The following is an 18,846-nucleotide window of genomic DNA, read 5'->3' as shown; positions in this document are numbered from 1 at the left end:
TCTGCTGTGTTCAGAGGGGACGACATTATAAAACAGACACAACTCACATAGTGGAAATGGGGGGGTCATTAGGAGCAAATTATTGCCCCGGGTCCCCCTAACAGTTTAATCCCTCCATGGTTCCTGAGGTCATGTGTCTAAAGCTGTTGTAAGCAATAGCTGTAATCATGCAAACATGGCATAAGGGTCCACTTTCATACCCTGATTGAGGCTCTGTGGCACAGACAGAAACCCCCCCTCACACACACTCTCTCTCACTCACACACTCTCTCTCACACACACACTATCTCTCTCACTCACACACACACACACACGCACGCACGCACGCACGCGCACACGCGCACACACACACACACACACACACACACACACACACACACACACACACACACACACACACACACACACACACACACACACACACACACACACACACACACACACACACACACACTGAGGTCTCATTGTCTCCGTCATTAAACACCTACAGTACAGCCGGCACCTCCGGCCTCCACACTTACGCAGTTACCAGGACGACAAGAATACTGAGCATTCTTTCTCTCGTTGCCGGGGTGACACTAATTATGGGGTGTGGGAGGGCTCACGGGACGGCAGGATTCCGGAACGTCTACAGCGACGCAGAAGAGAGGCGTTCAGGGACGCCCTGTGACGAACAAGGGCTTAGTTGTGTGTACACACGTGTGTGTGTGTGTGTGTGTGTGTGTGTGTGTGTGTGTGTGTGTGTGTGTGTGTGTGTGTTTACGAGCAAGTTGCATAGATTCCCCAAGGACAGGTGTGTATTCCTGCCCTGCTATGATAATTACTGCGAGGAAATCACACTCCAAAATGTGTCTTTACGTGTGTGTAAAGATGAATGTTTGTGCGTGGGTTTGTTTGGTTTGTTTGGTTAATGTTGTAAGAGGACTCTATGTTGGTCATTATTTAGTTAATTTGTTTATTTATTCTTTTAAACTCTTTCTTCCTGTTATTGTCAACTGTCAGCTTTTTTTTACAATTAGACAGACATTTAGCAACTAACAGTCAGAGATGGGGTCGTTACTAAAAAAAAGTAATATATATTACATATTAGTAATATATTATACTACTCCGTTGCTCTCTACATAAAACTCGTTACTTTACTCGCAGGGCCGGCCCGCCCCTCCCTACAGGCAGATCACGCAGACTGCGGCGCACCTACAGTGTAAGCACGCCACCGTTTTGCCTCTGCGAGACTCCACTTGCACCCCCAATTACTATTGCATTAAGGAAGACATAACACAAGTCTTTCTTTTTATATGCTCTTTAATAAAATAGGCTACCAGCCTACCACAACAAGCTAACAGTCTGTGAAATGTAAAGACACTAATTAATGAAACCAGTTCAAGACGCATTATTCTTATTCTTATCATTCTTTATGAGCGCAGTAACGGTAAGGTATCTAATTACTTATTTATTTAGTATTCCATAACTTACTAACAGAGATGGTCCAACCACAGCACAGAGACGGCCCTTATTAAAATAACCAATGACCTCTTCATAGCCGCCGATTCAGGCCTCGTCAGCATCCTTATCCTCCTGGACATCTCCGCCGCATTCGACACAGTCTCCCACACTATCCTACTCAACCGTCTATCCCTCTACTTTGGCCTCTCTGGTACAGCCGTCTCCTGGTTCCATTCCTACCTCTCCAACAGGCAACAGTTTGTGACCATCGGAAAATCCAGCTCTCCCCCAGCCCCTGTCAACCAAGGTGTGCCGCAAGGTTCGGTGCTCGGCCCCCTTCTATTTAACATCTACATGCTCCCCCTCGGTGAAATCATCCGCCAGCATGGTCTCAACTTCCACTCCTATGCCGACGACACCCAACTCTACATCAGTACCAATCCATCATCCCAGCTACCCCCACTGTCACTTGTCAACTGCCTCCGCGACATCCAAGCCTGGATGTCAAAAAATCTACTTAAACTCAACAATAACAAAACAGAGCTCATGGTTCACTCTGGACTCGAGCCTCACCTTTAACTCCCACATCAGGTCAACTGTCAAAACTGCATTTTTTCACCAACGAAACATCTCCAGACTCCGCCGGCCCTCTCTCCCCGACCCCGTTGCAGAAATATTAATTCATAGCTTCATCTCCTCTCGTCTGGACTACTGCAATGGAGTTCTGTTCGGGGTCACCAGCAAAGCCCTGGACAGGCTCCAGTACGTCCAGAACTCTGCAACCAGGCTCCTCACCCACACTAAGCCCTGGCAACACATCACCCCTACCCTCATCCACCTTCACTGGCTCCCGGTCAAGTCACGCATCCAGTACAAAGTTACAAATCTCTCCACCCTCCATACATCTCTGACCTCCTTCAGCCCTACACCCCCTCTCGTCACCTGCAGTCCTCCGACAAAGGAAGTAAAGTCCCCTGGTTTGTCCCTTATACCCTAACTGCCATGAGACAACTCAAAATCAAGTTTCCAAAATCCGACACTGAGGTGGTTTTAACGCACCGGCAGATGACAGCGCTGACAAAGTGTGTTTCCCGCAGCGAGACGCTACAATACTAATTGTGGGTTTATCATGTTGATTCGGCCACAACAGAAAAAAGAAAAACAAACTCTCGCTCTCTCCAGAGGGGCAGGTCAGCCAAAAAGGCCAAACAGGCTGTTGCCAGTGCAACATTAGCCCGTACCTGCACGTCCCTGCAGCAGTGGATAACAGCTTCTGGCCTGGACACAGTTTGCACCTCACCGTCACATTCCTGTATTCTTCGGACAAACTCAAAATAATGGGCATACCTCCACCCCTCGAAAGTTATCGCTGACTCAGCCATGTTGATGCAGCACTGCACGTGGAGATGTGGATGCGCAAATCACGCAGATTACGTATGCTTACACAGTGCTTGATGCCAGTGTCGGACCCCAGGAAGAGTAGCTTTTGTCAAGAGCAAAAGCTAATGGGGATCCTTAATAAACATAAACATGCTTGAATTGGAATAAAAAGGGTGCCAGTACTCTAAATCAGCAACTGTTTCAAGTCAATTTATTTATCCAGCCCAAAAACAAGTATTTGGCTCAAAGTCATAGTATATCCTATAATGCTGTGGGTTTGTCTCTTTACTGTATATTTTAGAAAGGCTCACTGTACTTAAACAAAATGACTCAGGGTGCATCTGAGATTAGAAGGGGTGCAGGGGTAAAGTGCTATTTTTATAAGTGGGGAGTGGACCTGACACCCTACCCTAGGGGGGTCCGGGGGCATTCTCCCCCGGGAAGATTTTTTTTTAAATATTGAAGTTAGATGCATCAATCTGGTGCACTTTGAGAGCAAAATGAAGAGATCTATGGATACCTCTCAACATCCATATGAAACAACTGTAAACAGATTTACTTTTTCTTTATGGATATAAAAGAAAGTAAAGCCTGACTCCTACTGGCGGCTGGTTAAATGACTCCTCGTCCCTGAGTACACTCACCATCTTTCAGCAGGAAAGGAGAGAGGGAATCCTTGTCCGGCGACAACCGCTGTCTTTTCGCACTATTATTAAGCCACGCTAACATTTTCGAAATGCTAACGTTATGTGATGTGTTTTTTGCTTTAGTCTATCGCTGTGGCGCGTCACATCTAGGTACGCTGGGCATATTTGTTGTCACGCGTCATGACGTGCCGCCGGCATGACGTGCCGGTACCACATGGGTAAAAATCAGAAGTGCCAGTACTGCGTACCGGTGAGTACCGACCCAATTCAAGCACTGAGCCTACATATAAACCTGCGGCGGAAACCCCTCTTGTCTGTCAGTGTGATTATGACTGATTTTATAAAAGTAACGAAGTAACGCGTGTCGGGGCAATGTTAGTAACTGTAGTGTGATTACTGAATTATAAAACGCGTTACACTACTCCGTTACCGACAAAAGTAATATTATTATAGTAACGCTTTACACCCAACTCTGCTAACAGTCAAGAATGTTCCTCAAAGTGCAATATCACAAAGCTCCTAAAAAGTGGTGCAGTGATGATATATTTTTGTAGGCCAATGAGGATGTTAGCATCACAAGGGCTCCCTCGACCAATAGCAATAGGCGCTTTCACACCGGAGTACTTTTCCCAGGAATAGTTCCGATAGTTCTTGGAATTTTGCTTTCACACCAAAAAGATCTGGAACTAGAACCTAGTTTGCGTGAACCTTTTCACCCACAGATAGTTCCTGCTAGAGAGCAGGGACATTCCTGGGGAGAAAAACGTTTGTGGGTGTGTCGGCCACACTAACAATTTGTAATTGGCTGGGCGATTTGCAAACCACGCCCCGTCAAACTCCGAAAAGTTGTGTGAAGCCGCCATTTTATTTGCTTGCATTAGCATTATTAGCATCATTATTAGCATCAGCATTAGCCCAGCGCACCAACGGAGAGAGACTAACTTATGGCAACACAAAATAAAACATGGGAGCGTCGGAGTGATGAGGAGGTGTCGGCGCTTCTGGCAATTTACTCGGAAGACGCTAGCAGCTTCTACTGAAGCCAGTCCCCAACTCCGGGGGACTTTGGGTGGCAGTATACGCCGTGAAGTTGTTTGCAGCCTGCCAGTAAACCCAAAGCAGAAGAAGAAGTGACGTCAGCGGCCGTCCTCAGAGTGGAGGTGTCCAAGGGTCTAGCTGCGGCCGCGGACAGTACAGGACACTACACGACACTACACGACACGCCCACCTGACACGACACTATGGTGGCTGAGAGGCACTACCATACATAGCAGATTAAAAGCGAATTGACGACACTACACGACACGCCCCCTACACGACACGCCCACCTGATACGACACTACGGTGGCTGAGAGACCGTACATGGCAGATTAAAAACGAACTGCAAATGTTATTGTAGCATTTTAAGCAACTATTAGGCAAATAAATTAATAACCTATCAGTTTGAGAACCCCTTATCCAATTTTGATGGTTGACATCTCATTTGAACAGTGAAAGCCAGAATGACAGCAGGGGTGAATTTTATTTTATAATTTTGCAATAAGTCAAAGATATGTTTACTGTATATTATAAAGATGCTTGTCATGTAGGCATACTGGAGATGGAAAGGCTTTAGTCAGTGTTGTAGCTGAGATTCTTACCGTTCCAATGATGTATGGGATGTATTAATAATAATTGGATACTTGGATTTATATAGCGCCTTTCATGAGACCCAAGGTCCCTTTAAAAAGAAGAACAGGAGTAGAAACAAACATAACAAAAGGCAGTCAGACAAAACAACAAATAGATTTGGGGCGAAAGGCCTTGGCAGACAGATGGGACTTGAGGGCCCTTTTGAAGGCGTCAAGCGTGGGGATGTTGCAGATCTCCGCAGGGAGAGCGTTCCAGAGAGTGGGGGCTGCCATACTGAAGGCTCTGTCCCCGAAGGATCGCAGGTTGGTGCGGGGGGCCAGAGTCTGAAGACTGCAGATTCCGGGGTAGGGCATGTGGGAGTTGTATTGATTTTATACAAGCAAGCCAGTGTTTCATTGTGTACTTTCAACTAGTATATGGTCCGGCAAGTTCAGCATTCACTGTAATGTATATAAAATAAGACACTGATACCGTTTTCCTCAATGAACATTTATTGAACAGAACATCATGTGGAAAATCAGAGCTGGTCAACTTAAAAAAATATTGACCTGCAGGAGTTTAAAGCCTATTTAAAAACTCCTCGGAATCTTTCACAAGTCCTTCAGCCTTTGGTGCGCTTCCTCACTCATGTTCTTGGTGAGGTCATGAGAACAAAGTTCCATCTCACTGACAAGACAAGATGGTATAAAGAAGTCATATATGTAATATTGTTACGTGCCGCAGTTGGTGCTTGTGTGTGTGTGCTTTTGTGTGTGTTTCTCTCTTTCTCCCTGATTGTCTCCAGGTGCAGCCTTTCCCCCAGGTGCTCCCAATCCTCAATCAGGGCCTTCATAAAGGACCTGAGGAAGGCTGCAGTTGCCTCTCTTCTCCTCCTCTGGCTGCATGTCTCTGTTTCTGTGTGAGGCCTGTGTTGTAGTGAATTGTTAGGAGATGTGCTCCAGTTGACCTTGTTGTGTATTGTTTAATTTAGTCACTTTCTTTAAGAAGAAAGTTGTTCTGACTAGTTACTTTAAGTTTGTTTTTGCAAATTGGCTGGTGAGCCTGTGTTCTTTTTGTCTATTAAAAGACCTGCTCGTGGCTTCAGAGACCAGTTTCCTCTCTTTTCTCGTGCCTGGTCATCTTTGTATTTTGTTACTCCCCTTCGTACCCCTAGATTTGGAGGGAACGTAACAAATATTATAAAATCATATGCATCAGGGGTTGTACACTTTAATGTGTCCATTCACTAACCGACTCTTTAGGAAGGAAGCTGTAAGGCCTCCTGTTATAGGAGTGGTCCTCGTCAGTGTCCAGGGGAATCAGACAGTCAACCATTATTTTGACATGCACGGTTTAACTCCTCCAAAAATGATCCAGGCTCGATTCAGAATGACACAGTACCACACAAAACAAATGTTGCATGTACCATAAGTTCTATGTAGTATGTGTTTTAAGAGTAGTAACCCACTACCATGTCTGTGAGAATCCCTTCATCGTGAACAATAGGTGAATTGGTGGCCAGAGGGCTGTACGTCAAGGACTGGACGCAGTCAAACCCGACTAGCCCACTTCTCCGTGCATAGTCATATGCCTTGTTGCACGTTTCCAACTGACAGGTGATACCCAAGTTACCCAAGGTGATGTATCCTTCAAATTGGGGAAAAGTAGGCTGCATTCGTGGGCCGCATTCGGAGGGGTCTCGTCTTTTTAAAAAATTGGGACAGCTTTCTTTCGGCGGAAGTGATGTAAGCGGTCTACGAATGCACCCTTCGAAGGATGCAACCCCTGAATTGAGACACGGCATGTTTCCTTAAATATCCTTGCGTCAGCATCTCACGTGTTGGGCGTGCTCTCTTCTGACCATATTTGGAAGTACAACTTTCACGGCCGCAGCTAGACCCTTCTCAGCCACCGTAGTGTCGTGTCAGGTGGGCGTGTCGTGTACTGTCCGCGGCCGCAGCTAGAGCATGGGAGCCTGCAGCAGTCTCAGGACACCTCCACTCTCAGCACGCTAAGAATTCCAAAATAAAATCACCACTATCAGTACAGTGCCACTTTCTAAACAGGAAATGCACGCTAATACAACATAAAATCGCAGTGACACTTATTATCTATATATTTATATATATATAAATACGACATCTTGTATTTTAGTTACACCCGCTAGACAACAGTGGAAGGTTCGAGAAACAACCGTGTTTGCCAGGTGCACCGCGGCGGAGGTGGGGAGGTTTCAGCTGGGAACCTCCACCCCGCTGCGGGACCCGTGGGACCCCTGGACGGTGCGTCTTGGTCACGCTTCATATCGGCCGGCCCGGGAAGGAAGAGACACGCAGAGTGGGGGAAGTCCCCCACCCCAACGCAGCACACCCTCCCGGTCATCAGAGTCGAACCCGCAGTTCGGAGGAACCGACCGCCTGAGCACCGGACACAGGCCGTGGGGGGGACACCCGAGACCGGGCAAAGTCCCCGGTAGAAACCGGGTGAAATAGCCAAAAAAAACAAAAAACAAAACGGGGAAATGTGAAAAAAAGTGTCCGAAAATAGGCACTCGTGAGGCAGGCAGAGTCCCCTGTCAACTCCCGTTACATTCCTCCATGGTGTCATTTGAGCAAATGTTTTTTACGAGAACCAGGCTGGGGGGGTCAAAAGGGCTTGACCAAGGCCGACCCAAAGTGCACGGTGGGCGGACTCATCACCTCCGTGATGAGTCTCCATTGTGATTTGAAAACATACCCATCTGTTATGGAAAAAGAAAGTATTCTAAAAGTAATCTGCCACCGGTACCGGCAGGGATCGTTGTTAGCTTCTGATGCGCAGAAGAAAAATCTGGCCCACCCTATTTTTTACAGGCCCAACCTAAAGTACATTTCTGCCTACGCTACTGCCTCATATCTGTTCAGAAACTGTACAAAAGTTAATTAAGAACAAACCACAGACTGTCTGTGTCATGGCGAATACAGTCGCTGGTTTATTTATGTCTGTAGGCCGTTGTTGTGAGTGTGGAGTGAGCATATACAACGTTAGCTTAGCCTGGTCGACCCAATCTCCATTCAGAAAACAAGCATTTTAAAAGGTTTTTCGCCTGCCGTCTGTCTGCAGACTTGTCAAAGCATTAGTTCATGGTTTTTACTAACCGGTATCAGTATGTTGTTAATTCGGCATAATTTAGAAACGTGTATTACAATTTAATCACGGTAAAATATGTTCATTTTGTTGTAGTTGTAGCTCCCGAGCCAGCACGTCTTGTTTGAATGATGCGAGTAAACACAGCTGGCAGCCGCGGTGAAACTCGAGCGACTAGAGCGATCCGGTCTGAACGCAGCATTTAAGTCGTTTCAGGGATTTAGGACTCATTGCTGCACCACTCTATAACCTATATTTGTTAAACACAGCAATACTGTGGAAGATATAAACCAAAATCTCTTGGCATTGGTAGTACACAGATGAGTTGTTACTGTCCTGATGATATTTAGTATTATTGGATGAGTATTTTCACTTTTTCCTCAAAAAACACTGACACACACACACCAGGAAGGACACCAGGGGGGTATACTGCGAAGCAGGATTTTCGCTTAGCCGGCTAAATTCAGGGAAAACTCCGGCTTTCCGGTCATCCGAAGCTGGTTCTCTTTTTAGCAAGCTAGATCTCCATGGTAATATATGCTAAGCAGCTAACCTGGTCGGGACCAGGTTAGGTTGCAGGCTAAGAGCTCAACTCAGTGAAAGCACCGCCTGCTGACCAATCAGAGCTCAGTGTGCGGAGTTTAAAGCGATCAAGTCATATTACAGGAGAAAGGAAATACAGAAAAACTGCCGTCGCAGGAAAGACGGCCGGCAAAAATCACCGACTGTGTGAACGTGAACATTAATAGAATATCACCTCCCATCTTCAGAGCAATCTGACTATTATAACATTAGCATTAAGAAAGCTTAATTAAATATCGGCCACAACATAAGTAACCGGATCAGAGTACATTAAGTACAGTCCGCGGCATATCACTGAGCCGTATCTGGCCGTGCAACACTCACAGTGTCACATACTGTATGCAGAAGTATTATTTTAAGCAACACATAAGTTGACGAAACACTCGAGACAAATGTAATTGAAGTCAGATCGTGTTTTAGACGGGGCAGTGATATCATAAACCTGTTAATGTACGCATTCAAACACTTGTTCTGTTCCCAGCTGTGTTCACCTTGCAGGTGCAGCTATGTGGCTTTTATCCTGGATAAAGTGTTTAAGTCATGGATGTTTAAAGTTTAACTTCTTCATTTTTGACTAGTATTAAAGTTCACTTTTCATTCAGGAAGTATGACGCTGCGTTGTCAGTGCGCTTCTCCATGATTGTGATTGGTCGAATGCTCAAAATACCACCCCTTTCATGTGAATGCGCACCTAACTAGATAGGACACGGCTGGCTTGAGCGATCCACTTGATAACCAGCGTCGTAGTACAGTTTAGCGAGAGCGCGTATGTTTTGGATTAGGCCAACCGGCTAACTCAAACATATCCAGGTTAGGTTGAACCAGGTTCGCAGTATAGGCCCCAGGTCAAGGGCTACAAAGCAAGGGCACGAGCAAAGGAAAAAGCCCCAGAAAAAAGAGCAGAAGGGGGGAGAACAGAGAGAGATGACTAAATCAAAAGTGAAGGAGCATCAAGCTGAGGAGGAGAGGCTGTGGGGGAATTCCTTTCCAGCTACAGGGTCAGAGAGGTGGAATAATAAAAGAAGGCCAATGAGATTAAAATAATATTGACAAAGAGGCAGATGTATGGAGAGAGAAGGGGGTTTGCGACAGAAGGAGTGTGTGGTCAGAGCATACACACTGATGTGCAGAGTATGAGCAGGCAGAGTGTGTTAATGCCTCTCAACGGTAGGCCTATAGGAAGAGGTTATCTCTTCAAACCCACAGCAGAAATGCAGGTCACGGTGAGAGGAAGTATAAAAGGAAAGATCATCGGTCAGAGGGTCATGTGCTGGGAGAATGTGAGGAGCTGTCAGAAGGTCAGCATGTGTCTGAAACAGATGTTGGCAACATCAATGATAGGTCTATTCTATTTTAAGGGCCCCATTATGCTGATGTTCAGGTTCATATTTACATTTTGTGCCTCAACTGTGACATGTCTCCATGCTTTAATGTTCAAAAAGCTCTTTATATTTCTCATACTGCCTGTGCTGCAGCACCTCTTTTCACCCTCCGTATGGGAGAGTAACTCCTGGTGGGAACCATAGACTGTATGGGAACACAAGGATTTGAGCCTTTGCAGACCATTCACCACCTTTTTTGTCAGATCATTGGATTTATTTGCTGCCGTAAGGATGTATTGTATTTGACCAAATACCAAAAATCTTTGTAAAATATATATAGTTACATCCGACCCTAGCTTTAATAATTTTTTTCCGCTTTCCTAAGACAAGAATGGACGAAAAATACTTTCAATAAGGTTTAAAAAACACCATCCACTAACAGCTAAACGACAACTGAGCGTACTTCATCTGCTGATGAAGAGCATGTGATGTGGTCAAAAGCTTTAGAACAAGATAGTAAGGTCAAGAATAAATTCTCCAGCTCAGTTTGTTACGTACATTTGTGTGTCATCCACATAGCTATGGTAACTCATTTTGTTGTTTTTCATTATCTGAGCCAGTGGTAGCATGTAAACGTTAAAGAGAAGAGGCCCCAAGATGGAGCCTTGAGGTACCCCACATGTCATATTTGTCAACTCAGATGTGTATTTACCTATAGAAACAAAGTTGTGTCTGTCCTTTAAGTAGGATTCAAACCAATTTAGAACTGTTTCCGAAAGTCCCACCCAGTTTTCTAGTCGGTCTAGTAATATGCTGTGGTAAATGAAATTGAAAACTAACCTCCCTTATACTAGGAAATTCAAACATTCACCTTCATCCAATGTCTTCCTTCACACACACAGAACACACACTACATTGTGATGCCCACATAATCGATGTCCTTCAGTGACGTGACTTGATTGTTAAAAGTGAGCGATGTGGTGCTGTGAGGATGGATATAATCACTCATTGGAGACACACACATGGCAACGTCTCGTGCAATGAGTAAACACACACAAGGCCACACACAATCACACAGTGAAACACAGGAAGGCAACAAGATGTCAGCTGCAAAGCACACTTAAATGCCACCTGTGTTGTAATGTTTTTCTCCAGAAATGCGTGGCTAGGGGTTGTTAATTGAGAGATTTATTAGGAATGCAACTAATAAAAAAGCACATTTATCAGCAAATAACTGACAGTGAGGAAAAAACTGACATGTTTCCAAATGTTCCAAGTAGAACATTGGATTTTAATGGCGCCGCATGTTGATTGTTTGATATTCCTCTCCAGGTTTTTAAGCAGGTAAACCATATGTGTGTGTTTTGGCAAAACAGGAAACGTTGGCAGGATAAAATCATTATCGCCCCACCTTTCTGCGCTCATTGTCCCACAGATGGGTTGGAAGCAGGGGGACACGAGGAAGTCAAAGTAAAAGCTTTCCATGTGTGCCAGGGAGCGGGGAAATGAGTTCCATGCTGAACACACACTTAATGCATTTCTCCCATCATGCCAATTCATCCCAAATGTAGAGGGAGAGGAAGAGAGGAATGGAAAGAACTTGCACGGAGTGAATGATGTCAATAACACACAATGCCTGAGGGGTGTGTGTGGGTGTGTGTGTGTGTGTCTGGGGGTGCTTGCCTTACAGTTTCTTTTGTGTTTGCCTGTCTTTTGTTTGTGTCCACGGGTGGCAGCAGGGGACGTACTGTCATGCTCCTTCTGCCCTGCCCTTGTGACATAGCTGTGTGTGTGTGTACATGTGTGTGTACATGTGGGATCCTGTGCGTGCCACTGAGACTGCGTGAGAGGAGGTTGTGAGAAAACAAGTGCATGTCTGTCAGAGAGTGTGTGTGTCCGAGGAGTTTACCAGTAGTGGGTTAAAGTGTGTGTTTATGTGTAGATATGATTGGCGTGTGTGTGTGACTTTCAGAGTAGGTGTTCAGAGGGATATTTACGGTTTGTGAAGATGTTTTCATTTGCATGTGTTCTGGCACATTTCTGTTTTTATATTTGCATCGTTTCTGAAGCTGCAGTGTGTTTCTGCTATTGGAAGTGTTTTGGGCCGTTGTAGCGCGTTGTCACCTGTCAGCAACTGTAGATATTTGCCTAAATTACATGCTTTATTAAATTCTAAGGGAAGAATAAAAACACAGTTAAAATACAGCAATAATATGAAAATACTTTCAAAATAAAACTTCAAAACAGCATTACAATTGTGTTTTATTTGAAAAGCTATTTAAATCACATACAGTCCTTCATTTATTCCCCCTTCCTCTCCCTCTCTAAACTGACCTTATGTTCTAATGTCCTATATTCTGACTTCACTGTGCTGCTGGCTTCAGTCTGGGCAGCGTCCCCTCCCGTCTTTTTTCCCCACCACTTTTCAAACACGGAAAGCTCCTCTCCGCCCCTCCTCTATCCGTGCCCCGGCCTGTCTCTTTGTCTGTGACGGCAGGGGGGGGTCGCAGTGTGTTTGGGGAGTTCAAAGAGCGATTAGGAGCCACCCGGGTCTGACTCTGCCTGCACCCCGGGGGAGACAGTCTCCCTGTGAGGTGAGATCTGGGGGAGTGCTGATGAGACGCTGGGGATCGCAGCCCCAGGAGCTCCTCCTGAGCTTCAGACAGAGCAGCCGTCAGCCCCCCCCTCTCCTCACACTCCCTGCTCACCGTCTCCTGGAGTAACGCCACCTGGAGGGCCATTAGAGAGTAGTATTTCAGCAAGTCATCTAGTGTATTAAACCTTACTAAAACAATAATACAATTCCTTTAAGGTGAAAGCAGGCAACTTCTGCTATTGTCAGTCTAAAGAAATGGGTAATTGGTTTGGGAAATAAGCACATAGAGTGGTGAAGGGATGATGTACTTCTGAAGTTAGTATTATAAAAGGCTCCTTCCACAAAAAGTAAGCTCTTGGCACACATGTTTATGATACTTACACGTTTTGCTCATCAGGATAATCTCCACATATTAACACCACTCTGTGATTTTTGAAGCGTAAATGCAATCGACAGATAAAGCTAATGATAGGCTATAAAGGAACTACATCACGTTCACATGACTTCACGTCACCACCGCTAATCTAAAGGCGGCTAATGTTTGGCGTGAGGACGTTTAGTCGTCTCATTTAGAAACCCCCGTTTTTATGACACAGAGAAGTTTCAGACATTCACCCGTGGGGTATTTACTAAAGTATTCAACGTCGTAGAACATGTGCTTTCCTTTCTAAAATAGCTGGAGCTGCGAGGTAAACACGTGATGCATTATATTGCTTCAATCTCCAGGTGTACTGACAATTAAAGCCTTGCTCACTGAATGAAATCGAGTTTAAACCAACTGCAGCTCCTCTTATGTGACAGTCAGACAGAGAAAAGGAAAGCGGCTCACTTCAAGTATTGAGATAAAGTGGCCTTTCGTATCTCTCTCATCACTTTACATGCATGTCCTACCAAGATGGCGCACGGCCATAAACACTGCTCACTGGCTCAGTTAATTATAAACACGTGCCATTTGAATACTTTAAATCATTTGGACCATCTGCTGTTTGATAACAGACTTGTGCTGCATGCAACCCAACATGGTCTAGTGAGACTTTAAAATACTAGAATTGAACAGGAACGTATCGATAGTTTCAGGCAGATTCAGGTTGGCAGTCTGAATGGGCAACCAAATATACAGTATCTGACACTCTGCAAATCAAGTCATTAGCTCAAGCATTTGGCACATAATATTATTTTAAAGGGGGCATACTGTATCATAAAACTTCTCACTCGTTCAGCGCATAGGGCTGCACGATTTTGGGAAAAAATGTAATTGCGATTTTTCTGACAAATATTGCGATTGCGATTCGAATTGCGATATTTGTTTTTAAGTGACCCAACGGAAGTTTATTGTAAAATGCGGCCATAACTCCGGCTAGGAAGGTCGTATCAACGTACTCCCGTCTCTAGCACCCCCGCAGCCCGAGCTACGAGTGAAAGAACTAAACTGAACTAAACTGAGCACTGCTAACAGAGCACTTATATACTAATAAAGGACTGGCTTATCTAAAGCCAGTTGAGTAGCACTTGAAATACTTGGCTCTATGAAACCTGATGTACTTAATGATTCTGTTTTCTTCAAGGTTGTGTCTTCCTGGTCGAATGTACTTATTGTAAGTCGCTTTGGATAAAAGCGTCAGCTAAATGCAATGTAATGTAAAGTTACATGAAACTTCCGTTGGGTTGCTTTAAAGTCAAGCTTCAGTTAAAGACTCACCCTGTCATAGAAACATGTGATGGAGCATTACTAACCTGACCCAGATGGTTTGTTTCACCAAACCATCTAAAGCTCCATTGGAAGCCGTTTGGAAAGGGAAGGCACTTTCAAAAGCACTTGGCAAGTGATTGGATCAATCTGTCTATCACCTTCTATCATGGGCCGCTTCTGATTGGTTAACAATGGCTGGTACAGGAGCACAGCACTTCTGATTGGTGTGGATGACTGACACACAAGACAAAAATAAATATCTGAACAGATATGAGGAGCTGTGAGCTCTGAGTGCTAACAGCTAACGGCTGATGTAGGTTTTGTGTTTCGCATTGAAGATGACGTCACGGCTCCGCCTACACTGCATAAAGTGAGCCTGGCCTACCAAGGCCTAACTATACCGTACGAGGCCCTGCAGAGGAAATGCGCCATATGTATGATCAGTAAAATCATAGCCCTTGTGTTGCTAACTTCCAGGTCGGCCTACAAAAATATGTCTTCCCTCCACCACTCTAAAGCTAGGTCAGTAAAGATGAAACTAAAATAAAGTGTTCTTAAGCACAGCATGGGCCCTTATCATTTGTGAGCTTTACTATTCTGGACAGGCATTCAGCGTTCAGCAGTGCATCGGTTTTCACCAGTAATTTGGCGTTTATCTGAGATGTGACAGTGAGAACAGCTCCCTGTGTGTAGCTGTCATGCCGGATGATTACAGGCTCAGGGATGATCCATAACACATGTTGCTTTAATGGGCGTTGTGTGTGTGTTTCTGCGGGTTTCAAAAATATGGATCTCTCTTCTGCCAGGTGCTAAACACTGAGTGTTGGAGGAACACTGGGAACCTGACTGTGTAAATATAGCTCTATCATGTGCGCGTGCTGAAAAACATACAGTAAATGTGTGTTTACTCCCGCTCATATTTGGCGTATGGTTTTCTTTTATGTGTGTGTAATTGTCGACATATGTGTACATGTTAATGGGTGCCCACTACATCATATGTTCCATGCGCAGCGTGTCACGCCTTATACCGCTGTATGCAATTACAGTGAGAGTGTGTGTGTGACCGTTTGCACACACGTGTTTGCAGACTTCCTTTTCTGTGTGCAAGGCTCCTTCCTCCCTGTTTATATGCAGGCATGTGTTTGATCCTGCGTGTATGTGTGTGTGTGTGAGTGTGTGTGTTGCATGCCAGTCTCGAGAAAGACAGCCATCATTAGGGGCTCCCAGTGAGAGCAGGATTACAGGGCTATTAGATAGAAGTCACACGCAGCAGACCCACAGAGCCCCCGCTTTTAATCTAACACTGTAAACCACATTCCAGTGGAAACACACACACACACACACACACACACACACACACACACACACACACACACACACACACACACACACACACACACACACACACACACACACACACACACACACACACACACACACACACACACACACACACACACACACACACACACACACACACACACACACACACACACACTCATTAACTAACTAAATTGTACGGTAGATGCTACTCGGCTTGCAATAAGAGGGCCACACACAGTACTTTGTGACCTTGCATGTGTCATATGACCGCAGTGCTTTTAATGGGAGGTTAGAGGTCAGGCGTCTTTTCCCCCAGACACACTGACCTTTCCTCTTGTCCTGGTTCAACTGCAACAAAGGCAGAGAGAGAGGGAGGGGAGGAGGGGGAGACAGGACCAGACAGAGAGAGAGGAGACAGACACAGAGAAACAACATAAAGAAACTAAAAGAGAGAAAGAGTAAGGGTGGGGCGGAGAGAAATTAAAAAGGAAAGCAGTGACGGAGGAGAGGGATCAGACTGAATGGAGAATCATCAGTGTGTGTACGATTACACTTTTTTTTAAATTTCAAACCTAATCTCTGCGTTGTGTCAGCCATTGAATGACTAGATGTAGGTACTAAAGACACTGTAAAACCAGTGGCGAACCGTGTCTATCACAACTGGACCTTCTGAAGACACACACACCCTCCGCTGCCGCTGCCCCCCCCCCTCCAGGGCATTATAATGTCCGTCTTTTCACTGAATTGTCGTCTTGAAAACGATTCCGCAACAACTTCATCTTCACCTTGTCATTCACTTGTCATTTCAACTTTAAAAACAATAAAACGGCATGAATTAATTTGTCGCGTTCATCTAGGTCCTCTGTCTCGAGCCAGTTAACTAGCGGGCCTTCTAGAACACCCTGGAACCGAGGGGAACTCTGAAAGAACACGCCCATTGGCTACAAATCAATATCTGATTGGTTGATCAAACTGTCAGTCCAAACGTACGCTCTCATTCAGTGCAACGGCCAGGGCATTCGATCAAGGATGTAGAATACCTTGTTGAAGGATATTCTACCCAGAGACCCAGAACAAGATCCGATTGGTTGCTTTCTTTTCTAACACAAAACCACTGACATGCGTAGTGCATGGTCCGAGAAGGACAAACACATCAACGTAACACTGTGATATTACAGATCAACAACACAGATACCATTCTCATTTATTCATTTTATTACATTTTATTTATATAATTAAATCGATTTTTTGTTTGTTTTATCTGAGTACCTGAAGGCCCTGACGATTCGCCACTGATTAAAACAAATCACTGTAGCACTGATAATAAAATATAAAAGTCTGCATTTCATGTTCTGCTTATTTTCAGGTTCATATTCATATTATGTGCATCTACTGTGACATATTTTCATGCTTTGATGTTCAAAAAGCTCTTTATTTTTCTCATACTGCCTGTGTGAGCCTCCTTTTTTCACCATCTGTCGTAAACCAGAGCCCAGTCTGCCCCATAAGCTTAATATGTCCTCATTAAAATGTCTTTTGAGGAGATTTTTGTCGGTCACATGAAAAATGAGTCTTTCGATGATTTGATCTTGAAAAATTGATTTGGCTGATACGCTTTAACACTTAATGATAAAAATGCCTTGACATTGCTGCAGTATCCTGGCAACCGAGCGATATCACAAGGTCATGATCAAAACCTGATTATCTCGAACCAACACACAAACGCACACACATCAAAAGATCAATACATCTTTTCTGGAGAACAGGGTGATAGAAGCTTGAGTTTCCATTAGATAAAAACTGAGAGAGATCATTAAAGACAGAACTGAAAGACAGCGTTCTAAAGGCAAGACGGAAAGAAAGACAGAAGGAGAAATCAAAGGTCATCTTAAGAGATAACACTGATTGATCTGCTCTGTGAAGACACAGCACAGTAAAAATGTCTCTTTTAAATGAGATGTGAAGGAACAGAGAGGAGGGGTGGGGGGGGGGGGGGCTGCTGTACTGAAGGTCTACGAATGACATGAAAGAACATGTCAGTTGTGAAGTTGGCACCAGGTCACCTTGAACCTGCTGAACTCTACAGTATGTGGACAGGCAGAGGGAGAAGTTAAAGAGACAATGGGAGAACAGGATGTGGTTTTTCTACTGCATGGTACAGCACAACCTTTTTCGTTTTCTTTAGAAGTTGAGGATAGTGATAAGTACTTTATCTTCACATCGAAAACTAACAAAAACTTAAAGGAGAAAAATACTAATTCATCCCTTTTCAAGCTTATTAAACAACAACGGATTACATTTCTATGTGTAGTGTGAGAGGGTTTGGGTGTCAACATGTTCCCTTATTATGAAGTAAAGAGGCAGGATCGGCAGGATACAGTTAATTAGGATTTGCTTTCAGATAGTGTGTGTTTCTGTGTGTGTATCTGTGTGTTAGTGGTCAAACAGCTGAGACAGGCACACAAAGACTGGGGTACAAACACACAGAAAAAGTCATTTTAGGATGCTCTCCTTCCTGTCCCCTCTTTGTTCATAATGAGCTTTTTCCACTCTCTTTCATTCACCCACACACTCTCTTTTCCATCCTTCCTTCAGCCGTCTCACCCGTCTTCCTCCTATTTGCTGCCTCGCTCTTTTCACTTTTTTGTTTCACAATTTATTTCAGCTCCATTTGGATGCTGCTGGCACAGACATCCATCACTGCACACTCAGCTGCCAAAGCAAATATTAACTCTGTCTGTCTCTATCTCTCCCCCATTTCAACTCTATCACTCAATCCCTCTCGCTGCGACCACACTCTCACAACCACACACACTCTCACTACATTTAATCAAGCTCTGTTTGAGACGCGTTGGCACAGCAACACACCAATAGAATACATTTCAACACAAATCTGTCTTTGTTCTCACATGTACAGAGACACTGATTTAGGCCCAATCCAAACCCACCCATACCCACTCAGTGATAGAGTGAACTCCATGTTATAAACTGACACTAACAGCTGAAGGAGGTTGCTATCTTTGAGGTGGAGGGTGTAAATACAGTAGCAAGCTTTGGGACGAACTCCCCCCTCTCTGTCGGAAACAGGAAGTATTGTAACTTTTCATAACCGGGGAGAATAAGGAT

The 18,846-nt window shown here is 44.6% G+C and overlaps 1 protein-coding gene across 1 annotated transcript in view; it reads right to left on the bottom strand.

Annotated features, from left to right (window-relative positions):
- Positions 1-12,376: 12,376 nt before the first annotated feature.
- lekr1 (Leucine-, glutamate- and lysine-rich protein 1) overlaps positions 12,377-18,846 on the bottom strand; it is a 97,944-nt gene continuing 91,474 nt past the window's right edge. The window contains exon 12 of the mRNA XM_034096958.2: positions 12,377-12,840. Within this exon, the coding sequence (XP_033952849.1) occupies positions 12,475-12,840 (366 nt within the window). The 3' untranslated portion in view covers positions 12,377-12,474. The remainder of the gene's footprint in view (positions 12,841-18,846) is intronic.

Source organism: Pseudochaenichthys georgianus, chromosome 13 (genome assembly GCF_902827115.2).
Source record: "Pseudochaenichthys georgianus chromosome 13, fPseGeo1.2, whole genome shotgun sequence".
Classification (NCBI taxonomy): Eukaryota; Metazoa; Chordata; class Actinopteri; order Perciformes; family Channichthyidae; genus Pseudochaenichthys; species Pseudochaenichthys georgianus.
The sequence above is the reverse complement of the archived record's forward strand: the minus strand, read 5'-3'. Positions and strand labels throughout refer to the sequence as shown.